Source organism: Notechis scutatus, chromosome 4 (assembly GCF_049901735.1).
Source record: "Notechis scutatus isolate UNSWTSFEM ecotype Mainland chromosome 4, rNotScu1.2, whole genome shotgun sequence".
In the NCBI taxonomy this organism is placed as follows: Eukaryota; Metazoa; Chordata; class Lepidosauria; order Squamata; family Elapidae; genus Notechis; species Notechis scutatus.
The window spans coordinates 20,411,125-20,423,932 of NC_142012.1; the positions used below are offsets into that span (position 1 = coordinate 20,411,125).

General features: G+C 37.4%; 1 protein-coding gene across 2 annotated transcripts in view; it reads right to left on the reverse strand.

Moving 5' to 3' along the window:
• Positions 1-1,977: 1,977 nt before the first annotated feature.
• The window catches only part of TSPAN5 (tetraspanin 5), a 69,300-nt gene continuing 58,469 nt past the window's right edge, over positions 1,978-12,808 (reverse strand). The window contains exons 2-8 of one of the 2 annotated variants that reach the window (XM_026672674.2): positions 9,994-10,044; positions 7,607-7,753; positions 5,402-5,572; positions 3,920-4,045; positions 3,373-3,420; positions 3,170-3,286; positions 1,978-2,315 (exon numbers count right to left, since the gene is read on the reverse strand). In XM_026672674.2, the coding sequence (XP_026528459.1) occupies positions 2,250-2,315; positions 3,170-3,286; positions 3,373-3,420; positions 3,920-4,045; positions 5,402-5,572; positions 7,607-7,753; positions 9,994-10,044 (726 nt within the window). In that variant the 3' untranslated portion in view covers positions 1,978-2,249. Of the gene's footprint in view, positions 2,316-2,958; positions 3,287-3,372; positions 3,421-3,919; positions 4,046-5,401; positions 5,573-7,606; positions 7,754-9,993; positions 10,045-12,808 lie in introns of those variants that run through there. The other variant, XM_087962882.1, reaches the window with a different exon arrangement.

The window sequence follows — 12,808 nt, forward strand, 5'->3', positions numbered from 1 at the left end:
ATAAAACAGCTTGGTAATGGAAGAAAAAAAGTAATAGGAAAAGAAAAATGAAAACAAGTTAAACATCTATAGCATTATTATACCTAAGCAGAAACATGGAAATTTTCCAGAAATGTACAAGAGCAGCAAAAAAGAAGGAATGTTTATTCACTACATCTTACATCAGCATCTTTCACGTTTGGTTTCTGGAATGTACTACAACTAAGCTATTCAAGTACTAGAGATTCATAAGAATTCATTCAATTTTCATCCACTGTATGTTTTATTCTGCATTGCTGGTTTCCTTCACTTAAGCAATTCACTAATTAAAAACTAAGAGAATCTATTCACTGAATGAGACTGACACAAATATAACTTGCAGAGCTCTGCATGTGTAAATGTACCTCAGTTACCCATTCAAGGAGCCTGATCAGAACTCAATTACCTAGACAAAAGGTTATGTGAAGTCATACCAGGTGCAGTTAGAACGTTTAGCTCTGTGTACAAAACTCAAGAGAGTTGAATAAGAAATTCATGCATTTACTTGTTTTCCTTTTCAAATTAGGGCAACATTCCCCTACTTGGTGCCTATCAATGCTAGCTATGAATTCTTGGGAGTTGTATCCCTAACACTTCTGGTGACACCAGGTTGGGGAAGTTAGTGTTTCTAAAATAGCTATTGCACACGAGTAGAACCCAAATATTTATCCTTTCCATGTTCTACTTCACTTAACAATATTTTTCAGTCACTGCCAAATTTGAAAGGATTGTCATCTCTCCTGCCAACCCTGAAAAAAGAGTGGGACTAAGCCCAAATTCATATCCTTGATAGCCAAATTCTGTTTGTTTTTCACAGAGGCATCATAATTTTTTTTTCCGCTGGTACTTAATGTACACAAAAACCTAAAACAGGGGTGACCAACCTTGGCAATTACAAACCTTGTGGACTTCAACTCTCAGAATTCCAGTCAGTGGTAGCTAGGAACTCTGGGAGTTGAAGTCCACAACTTGTGACATTGCCAAGGTTGAACACCCCAGACAAAAAAACCTAGATGATCATACATTTACTGAAACTGACCCACAATGAAATACACAAGCATGCACAGTATTGCTGTACAAATGTTGCTCCTGCTTGAAAAATGAGGAAGAGATACATATTTCATTTAGGTTTCTACTTTAACCAGACACAAAAGGAAATGCAGTGGCAACTAAGTGGTAATGAAGCCAGCACAAAACACAAACCAAAGAATGAAAATTGGTCAGCATTTCATTCACATTTGTTTGAATTGGAAGCCCACTCAAATTGAGCGAATCAAAAAGGAGTAGCAATTTTAAAAAGTATATACCAAATCGATGAAGAGGGCATAAGAAGATATACTTAGAAAGCGTTATAATGTGACAAAAAGTATTTGCCCTTCTACATGAAGACATCAGAAACTTCCAAAGAGATGTTTCTTTAAAATTCATTTTATCCATGAAACTGAATACACTGTGCTTGTGTTTCTGCTTCTAAGTTCATCGCATTTCTCAATCTCATCATCAAACCACCCAGCATGAATACCTTCATCTCTTCTTCATTTACATATTGCTAGCGACTAATGCAGATGGAGAATTATCTCTATTTTAGGTCTTTCCTGAAGTTTGCTGATTCCACAGTTCCAAGTGTCCAATGAAATAAAGATTGCCAGAGGTTGGAAAATAATTAAAGCTGTTGTTATTTGACAGATGATGTAATAGAACTGATACTGAATTTCCCGTGGAAGAGTGATGATCTTTTTTGCCAGAAAACAAAGCATATGAGAAGTAGATAAATAGTTGCCTCTTTGTGGGATTTCTTCCCAAAGAAACATTAGGTCTCTTGGTCACTTCTTTAATGGCAAAAGGAAATTGCCTCATTGAGGGTCTGCTGCAACACAGAAAACAAAAGGATGCATCTATTGAGGTTTTCCATTGACACAGACCACTTGCCACACACACACAACACACAAGACACGGAAGAAATATCCTCCAGTTTACTCAATCAAGGATACAGTAGAGATTCATGGCTCAGTACATTTTCAACTGGCTGTTTTAATAGTATTCATCACAACTAAGTGGCTGGAGCTGCTCATTCTGAAATCAACAAAGATAAAATGCTGTTCTAATCAGCTGAGAACTTAAAACTTCTCTGTTCCTCATTTTCACATAGCTTTGAGTCCATGTGGACCACATGGAGCCTTCTGAGAACTGTGGTAACCCACAAGGTCTTGCGTGGCTTACATTGAAGAGTTTTACCAGCTGGCTCGGACAGCTTCAATATCACTAACCAAATTTTGAGCCAAGCATATGCCAAATATCTGGAAGAAAAAAAATGCACATGTTAAGCTGGAACTGATTTTCAAATGCAGAAATTAGAGTTAGCCAGACTGCGCCCACAAAATTTAACACGATGGCTACCATCTACACATTAAAGTTGAAATGGTTTTCCCTTGTTAAGCATGTTTCACTCAGGTTTTCTGGGACACAGACATACTGGGCCACAAATTAACTATAGTGGCTGAGTGTACACAGCATGCTGGCCTCAAATATTGTACAGCTGGCCACTTTGCAGTTGAGTGTACTACACAAATACAATCATATTTACTGTGAAGTATTAAGTACTTGGAGGGAGAGGGACAATAATGTTTAATATGGGAGAGAGATGTACACTATATCAGAATTGTCCTGGGAACAGGAGCTTTTAAAATGCAGATGTAGGTGATAAGTTTTTAAAATTAAATTTAAAGTTATATTTTAAGAAAGGAGATTAAATTTCAACAGTACAGGATTTAAAGAACATTCCAAATACCTGGAGCAAAAGATTTTCCTATTGCTATAATAAAAATAGGGTACCAAGTTGAGACTGCTTACACCTAACTGGTCTTTCAGTTTGCTTTGGAAATCTACTAGAGAAACAGCCCCACTAGGTTTGAGTGAGCGAAAAGCAAGCAGCATCAGTTCCATCATAATTTGCAGCAAAATGTTCATAATTTATTCTGCATTATCCAAGTTTACTACAAGACTGAAATCAATGAGACCCAAATGCACTTTCTTTTTTTCAAAAAATAATAAATCAATTACTCTATACACCGAGATTCAATTTTCATTTCACTCTGTGGGGTCTTTCTTGAGTATGGATTATTCTCTGCAGTTTTTCAAAAGAACAGGTCACCTGTAATAATGCAATTCCAATGAATATGCCGGCCACTATGGTTAAGTTATCCTGCAGCCATTTTTCAAACTGTGGGACGCAACCTTTTGTGTAAATAACAATCTGTTGATCAACTTCCTGCAAGAACAATAATAAAAAACATTGAACATTTTTCGACCACTTCTTTACCATTCCCTCTCCAAAAAGAAGTTTTGAAAACTTACTGGTTTTTGTCGGGCATCATAACCACACTGAGTATTAATGACATCTTCCTAAAAATAAAGACACAGAAACAACTTCCAATAAATGTCTCCTTTAACTGAACAAAAAGTCTAACTCCAACTCATGACCTTGCCTAGTTACTCCTAATTGGAACTAGAAACTCTGTCACTTAGCATCACCATTTTAAAGCATGATCTCATATAACCATGCCAACTTATGATGGTAGTTGCAACAATCCCAGTTGCCATCGGTAAGTGAATCCCATACAGAAGTTCAAATATATAGATAAAAATGATTCTTGCCATCTAGATACATTTTTCATGGGCTTAAATATGAAAACTAGGCATTCAAAATTAACTTTTTAATAGATATCATAATAAAAACCACACTTCCTTCTCCATTCCAGAATGTTTGTCTGCCACAGCACTGCCCCAAAAAATCTTAATGATACCTTAAAAGCTAATATATTTATGGTGGCACTGGCCCAGTGTAAGAACAATCCCATTGTGACTGATGGTCCTTTCAGGCTTCTGTTCTGTTTTGACTTACAGCAGGATCTTTAGTGCAGCAAGAGAAAGGTACTCCACATCGTTCTCGACTAGCATTGGAATCTGTGCAGTTGAAGTAAATGTTGAGGTTCCAGTCATCAGCCCCAAAGGCCCCACAGCACTGCCACTAGGAGGGAGGAAAAGACAAGAGACATACAGTTTTGGCAACGCGGGCCAGGCACGGCTATTCTTCTAAGCTACCATTCCAAATTACTCTATGAATTTATTTTGTACTGAAAATGCGTGCAAAAGTTTTCAAGTCTTAACTCGTTCTGCTACAACTAGGAATGGCAAAAAGCCCCCAAGACACTCCATTTCCTACAATACTCCAAACAGATGGGATTTTTCCCCTCCCTTAATGAGGGCTTTTCCTTAACCAAATCTTTTGGAAAATAGAGAAAATCTACTGCCCTTTGTGGCAAAACATCGCACATTACCAATGTGCAATTTAGAGAGAATAATTAAAATGTGGAGTCAAGTTATTTAATGCAACTTGTACGTGGCGCTGATTTTACGGGCCATAGGCTTGAAATAAGAATTCAGACAGGATCCCCTCAAATCACCTTTGCTGTGCATATTAGAAAAGCTTGTTCAAACTTTTCTGGAAATCCCTTCATACTCCTGCATCATTCAATGGCACATCTTGTTCAAGCTTCTTCAGGGAGAAAAAGATTAACTCAGTCACAGCAGCAAAACAGCTATATCAGTTCACTTATCCAAAACAGATTGTTTATTACTGAATGTTGGACGATTCAGCTTATTTTCCAGAGAGCTTCAGCAACAGGCTTATACCTTCTATCTCTAGCTGAACACAAAAGCTATGGCCACAAGATAGTTCAAAATGTTGCCCAATTATAAGAAAAACCAGGGAAATCCATTTGCTATGAAATTTGCAAAATATTTCTCAGTAAATACTGATGATTTTTACATTAGTGATATTATTACAGTACAATGGGGAAAACTTCGTAAGTCAAGCTGTGCTTGACTTGTAGTGGCTTCATAGTTAGTTTCAGATACTTTTCTTAGCAACAAATATGGTCATTGCCTTCTTCTAAGCATAGCCTGTATTCTAAACTACAACTCTGTATTTACTGAGGATACTTCACACAACTACTATATTACTTTTTTTGCCTTCTGAAATCAACCAAGGTTAATGTTGCCACTGGCTACAGATGTATAGCAAGGGTCACAGTCAAAGTGGGATATTTTCCCTTATACCAGAATTGGCAGGTCTGTGTTCACTGGTTATATATTTAATTAATTAATATTTTTATTTATCAAACTTATATGCCACTCATCTTAGTATCCAAACAACTAAGGGCAGCATTATAAATGGCCCACCAGATGTTGCAAAATTGCAATCCTAGTCATTCCTATCTAAATGAACAAAAATGATGGATGCTAGGGATTGTTAGGATTCCACCACACCTAGTAGGCTGTGTAGGTTCCACAGTCAGATCTTAAAGAAAGAAGGAGCTCTTACATATTCTTGGGTAAAGTCTATGAGATTTTGCAAATCAATGTCATCTCTGTATGCTCGGATATTGTTGTTGATAAAGAAATACAGCTGGTCTTTGATCCAGTCTTTGAAAACAAATGCCAGAACACCCGCTGTGAGTTCCAGGAAGAAGATTATTCCAAGGAAGACTGAGAACTGCAAAGAAGTAAAAGAATTTATTGGCTTCAATAAAATCTTCAGAACTAATGCAATACCAAAGAATCACATGGATAAAAACTGATAACATTATAGCTATTTTTACTCATTTTACAGCTCACTATTCTCCGTAAGGCTGGCAAAAACAACAAACCGTACACATACTTTAAATACAACACTTTCAGTTGTGCTTAAAGTATGTGTGTCTATGGTTTGTTGTTTTTGCCAGCCTCTTGAAACAATCACAGCAAAAACCATATCAGAGGAATAATGAATTACTCATGTATTATAGCAGAAAGATAACGTTTTCAAACAGTTCCATATTTAATTCCAGCAGTGGGATCCTAACTGTTCCACTACCTGTTCAGTGATCACCTGTTCAGTGAGTGTGTGGACTTGCACCTAATGCGTGCACGTCTAATGCACGCGTGCAGCTTTCCCCACACCAGCTGAGGCCTGCAGTGCCAATCAGCTGAGAGGATAAAGGAGAGAAAAGCGCAGGGGCGTGTGGAAGGGCCGATCCTGCGCTTTTCTCTTCTTTCTCCTCTCAGCTAATCCTCTTCTCAGCTGATCGTGGGAAGCTTTTTTTTTTTTTTACAACCCGTTCGGCCAAACCGGGCCAAACCAGTAGCATACCACCACTGTCTAATTCCCTTTGGAATATCCAAGTTTTCAAGCAACCAATGACCAATAAGCCTGTTTTGCAGCAATATATTCATCTAAACCAGGGGTCTCCAACCTTGGCCACTTTAAGACTTGTGGACTCTAATTCCCAGAACAGCCATGAGTGGCTGTTGAGGTATTTCCCGTCAGGAGAATGGGTGTACTCAGGGAAACGTAGTGAGATTGGTGAGGAATAACACACAACCAGCATACAGATACACTGAATAGTAAAATGTAGGTTTTACTTCCTGTAAATGGGTAAACAAAGTCCAACAAACAGTCCAAATCATACACGGTTAAAGCAGGTAGTATTCAATACAATCAGTCCAGGGATAATCCAAAAACGAAGTCCAGTATCATAAACAAAGTTCAGTAAACGGAGTTTGCTAACAGTTTGCAAAACTCATAGCAATCCGAGCAGAACAACGATCAGGCAATACAGCAATAGGGAAATGTAAGAAGAGAACAAACCAGGTTTCTGGCTCCATCTTATGGCCGTCGGAGGAACCTCAGCCAGTCACAATTACAGTACTCTCTTAAAGATACAACAGTATTAAATAACTATCCTGGTTTATATATTGCCAACCCAACTGTTAGGTAACTATCATTCTTAGCAGTGATCAACTGCAGCCTTTGATATTGCAGGGAACCAGACATGCTTTTCAAATGACAACATGATTAGCAGGAAAATGGACTGCTAATGTCCTGCGACAAATGAATGACAGAAAACTAACCAATCCACCTAATTGTTTGACCAACTGGTTGATATGAGCCAGACTGAGACCTTTCTGCTGCCGATAAGTTGTTATTGCTTTTTAAGTTATCTATCAAATTTATACTTCCTGTAATTGTCAAAGGAGGCCACCAATGACTAAAATAAATATTTACATCTCAGAATGGATGCTGAAACATTCCAAGACTCAAGATTGTAAACACAAAAGTATGAACAGAACACACATAAATTAATTGGAAATATAGGTAAAGGTTCTATCTTCTCAGTGCCTCAGCGTGTCACAATATTTATTTATTCATGGTTGTTTGTATGTCACTTCTTATAACAATATATTACTTGAAATGAAAGTTAAATAATAAGGGTTAAAGAAAGAATTATCAGTGGTTCCATTTAAAGAAGAATTTATTAGAAATTCCACTCAGCATTAAGCTAGTGAGACAAGATCACCCATTATTTTACTTATGTTTAAACTTCCCATTTAAGTTGAACACCTGAACTGGACTTTAAGGTGTGGTGTTTTTTTTAAAGACAAGCATCTCCAAAAAAGCTTGAAGTAAATTTTTAAAAGAGCTAAAACGATACATATTTGTACAGGGAAAAATGCTTATTCTTTAAGAAGGAATTTGGTAGTTACTTACAAACTTGAGAAGAAAAGTATTCTCCCGCAGAGCACCGATGCATCCTGCAAAGCCCAGTATGAACATCACTCCTCCAACCACAAGGAAGAGCCAAACTGGATCAAATCCACCCAGGTCAGTAATGGAAGAGATGTTGGACAGCACTCCCTTTGGCAGTGAATGTAAAGGGAAGAAGAGGTGAGAGAATGGGAAAACAAGGAATAAAAATATATCACAGATGTATCCGGGTTTTTACTGTCACTCCCCCTTCCCTTTCAAGGAAAGTATGAAGGAGCCACACTAGCATTTGGCATTTGTGTCCAAGGAGAGATTAATAACATTCTGTACAAACATTCTGATTATTTCCTGTGAATTATTTCTGTGTTGACATTTATTAGTCTACCAATGCAATCAGGCCCACAGCCATATCCTTTGTGAAAAAGTCACGACGTGTCATTTAGCACAAATGACATTCTGCCCAAATGGTTTGTTGAAAGGTTAGAAAAGCAATAATGGAGGAGAGAAACTAAGAATGGTGCTGCAAGGCTAATTTTTAGATGTTCAGTCTGCCCTTTTATCTGCTAATTACATCCAAGTATGTCCATACACATTACTAAATCTCAGTAAAATATTAATCTTCTGAAATACTGAAAAATAAAAGTGTATCCTTTCAAAACAGACTTCCATAACATGAAAGAAGGAATATTTTTCTCTCTCTCATTATTACACTACACACACCAGAAGAGAACCAGGATATGCAATATCTGATAAACAGCCCTATCTCCCTCTAAATTTAAACCAAGCAATCTTTCAAACCTAATGCAAGCTAACATATATAAACAATTAATTACATAATAAATAATTCCTGAACGGAACTCTTCCAAATTGCAAGAGAGGGATTTTAATGATACATATAATTCTAACAGCTCCCTGCAATTCTTAATTTCTTAGGACACAACTAGGCTCTTCCCATTCTTTAATATGTCTCTTTCAAACTTCATTTTCTCATTTAAATCTAAGACTGTCATCTCATTTATAGAAAAAAGGCAGCCAGGTTTTAATTACCTAAGTCTGAAAACTGTCAAAATAAGTGTAAAGATAAATACATGGCATTTTGTTAACAGTAGAAAAACAAGTCATAACAACCATTGTTTTGAAGACACTCCCTGTTTTCTCAAACAGGGCAGAATCACTCCAAGACTCTGTCTATTTTAACCAGTTCTTTCATCTATATTAACACTTAAAAGTATATTGCACAACATATTTCTGGAAGCAATTCAAGGTGCCAGTTTTGATTTTAAAAGTATGCTATCAACAGGACTGGCTCCTTGAGCCTGAGTCAACCTGTCCAAGGCAAATCTCTTGGATTAAGCCACAGGTGACCCCCCATTTTTCTGAAATGATGAGGGCTGAAGCCAGAAAACCATATTTTTCCTGTGATTTACTTATTTTATGGAACAGCCAATTGTGGTTTTCTAGAACTGAATCCTTGGCATCTTTCATTTTGTACAGTATATTTATAATGTTATTTATTTTTATTACTGATTTGCTTAGAACACACTATTATTTTACATAATTTATTTGTTAGATTTATTTATTTTTATTAGATGTATATCCTACCTTTCCTACAGGAGTTGAAGCCACTATACATAACGCTTTCCCCTCCCATTTTATTCCTCAACAGTTATTCTGTGGACTGAGAGAATGGCTAGGCCAAAGTCACTTAATTCTATTACGTCTGTTTTTTATTGCTGTAAACCACCAGGAATCTAAAAGGATTTACAGTAATAAAGAAATATAATTAAAAAATAAAGTGGGGATACAATTTGAGTAAGCCTGGGAGTCTATTAAAGGTGGCACTCTACATGCGTCTTCTAAAATTTTAGGTGCCCTTTCCCTACTGCAAGGATATGTCAACTGGTTGCTTAGCAACCAGTTGAAGTTACAATGGACCCTCCCCCTGGAAAAATACTTAAAACCAGAATTCAAAGTTCTGATGGCCACCCACCTCCGTCATATGTCCACATTTTGAATACTAGGCAACTTGCTTACATTTACGCCATTTGCAACCATGGTCTGATGACTGCAATTTACAACATTTTTGCCAGAAACCAGTGTTTCCTTCTGGTTTCTGGCCAAAAAAAATGGCCACATCAACAACTGCCACCAACAAATAAATCATAAAATAGGGTATGGTCATGTGAAGACCCACTTAATGACCATATCATGACCAACAACTCTAATTGCAGGCTCAATCACTGTAATAAATTGAGGACTACTTGCAGCAAATTTTGTTAAATGAAGGATATGCTTAACAAGGCACCTTTTAAAGAAGGAAATCTTTTTTTCAAATATTGGGAGACATATTTGAATTTATTTAGCTGTACAGATTTCTGTTGTTAACTTACTTTTTCATTCCATGCCCAAAGTCCAATTCCAAGAAATGCTACGCCCAGGAACTGCAAGAAAAAATGAGAAAGAGAGAGAGAAAAAGCAAGAAGTAAGATTAGTGAGAATTTCAAGAGATTCCCCAAGTACATCCCCCTATGTTCATCTTATAATAAATCCAAACTATGCTGAACCAAGACTGACATATGTAAAACTTGAACCAACTGAAATACATTCTAATGGGCTCCCTAAAAGATTAAAAGTGCTTCAAAAACAGGTGGACCTTTACTCTTAATAATTGTACTAAGTTCTGATTTCTCAGTTCTCACAACTGGAGGGTAGGGACAATTTTTAAAAAGCAATTGTCAGCCCTGGTATGCCTGGTAGCCCAGGGCTGCCATTCCAGAGGGGAACGGAGAAACCGGGACTGCCTTTCCCACAGGAACCCGGGAGTGACATGCCCACTGCAGACTACACCCAGCGGACCACTGGGCCCACACCAGACTGCTGGCTGGATGGACGAGGACAAGCAAAACCCACCCAATCTGTTGCTGCTGCTGACATCGTCGCCAAACAGCTGTGAGGCAGCCACACAGATGAAATGGGGGTGGACGCCTACGCGCATGCTTGCTAAGTGTGGCTGGCACTTGGACTCTGCTGGCTTCCCTGCTTAATGTCGCATGACCCGGCTTCTTAAAGGAAAGGGTGGGATGTGCACGTGGGTGGCTGGGCGGGGCTAGGGAACTATTTAAACAGTGGGGCGGGAACTGGGTGGTTAATCCTGACTTTGTATTTCAGTTGATGAACATCCGTTTATGCTGGCATTCGTGAGGGAGATAAAACATTACAACCTAGAACTGTGTTCTTTTGGATTTTCCTCATGCTGTACCGGAACCTGAAAGCAATATTCTGTTTTGAATGTATAGGTAATGTCTTACTACAAATTTAAGTTCATTTCACTCTATTTGGACATTTGTGAAAGTGATCAAGACAATACTCAAGGAAGATACAAGGCAGCTCCCCTCCCCCAAAAGTAATCCCAACCTAGCAGTTCCTTTCCCAGAAACCACATTTGGGGTACTTGGTATCAATATATGGATGTAGGGGTATTTATGGCAGACTCTTATCCTCCAGTAAAAACCAAACCCCTCATTACTGAGTGTTCAGGATCACAAAGTGGCTTCAAGTTAGAACTTCAGAAACAAATACTTGGGGGAAGAGTTTAAATTCCACTTGTTACTTTAAAGTAGAATTACTGGGAGATCTGCAACCTCCCCTCTAATTTGCTTTTCTCATTTTCAATGTCCAAAAAGACTTTTGATAGAGTATGGAGCCAGAAAATTAAGATTACAGAAAACATTCATGGAATATCAGATGATAAAAACAATGACAAAGTTGATGTGTCTTCAGAAGCTGATGCTAGAAATGTTGCATTTGACTCAAAAAGAACATTTAGGAAAAAAAATTGTATGGTTATACTCCAGAACTGAGGTCCCCTTTCTGCATTTGGAGAAACTTATACAGTACTGACTTCCAGGTTCCTAATACTGTGACTGCAATCAAAAACTTACATTTATATGAAACCTGATAAATGTATTTGTAATTATGGAAGCCATATTTTTAAGGGAAACTGTCTGGCTTTCTTCAAAGGATACTATATTTTAAAATACAATTCCTGAGTATGTACAGTACAACTGCATTGAAATAAACATCCAATTCTTCAAAAAGTATTTAAATCAAAGTGAAGTCAAAATCAGGATATTAGTAAAAACCATTTGCTCAAATAATAATAGCAACAGGAGCAGCAATAATAATTGTGGAGGTCCTTGGTGCTCTCTGAGCTTTGTTGTTTTTTGCAAATGTTCCTTCCTCAGACAAATCAGCCTGCAATAATCACACACAGGTAAACAACATATACATATCATTCAAAAGAGACAATCATAAGCCAAAAAGGAAACAAAAAGACTAAAATACCTCCTCACCAACAATCAACACCTAGATTAACACCCAGATTAACACCAGCTCAACAATCAAGCAGTAAACAATACCCTGATTGAAGAACTACCAACTCATACAATAAGCTAACAGAAAACAACCACTTATTCAAGGAACCACTTTGACAGGAAAAGCCACTAGAGAGCAAATTCGACTCCTTTCTAGCACTGATGTTATCTAGTTGACTAATGAAAGAAACATCTGCAAGAAAACAACTAAGTTCAGAGAACCAAGGACCCCACAGTTCAAATATCCTAAACCACAAATATTCTCTTCCAATAATAACTGTAGCTATAGTAGTAAAGTATTCTTGTCCATAAATTTCTTTGTCTAAAATCTTAGTTCCTCCACTTGACTATCTTTAGTGCAATACATACTTCATTATAGTTTCTATTCAGGCTACCAAATCAGGGCTGCAAAAATGTGGACAACGACTAGATATTTGTAAATTCAACACTCATATACCTACTTTCTCTCAGAGCTCTCCAAATTTTCACAGTCAAGATCTGGAAACTTTTACATGATGTCCCTTAGCAAACAAAATTACAAGACACCTACACTAAGTGCGTTGTTTCCAATAATAGCCAAAGATGGCTGAAAATAAATTTATACATATGCAAATTTGCTTGTGAGAAGCAGAATTTTTTTCAAACAACTCTGAACAACAGATACCCACTTCAATTCTCCTGTTGGCCTGAACAGATTTATAAATTTATTGTCAATAGTGGAACAAGCAGAAGGGCAGCTTATCTTTCACATTATATTCCATTCTTATCTACATTCCATTACCATTACAATACTCTACACACCTGTAACTGTTCTCTCTATAAAGCAAATAGT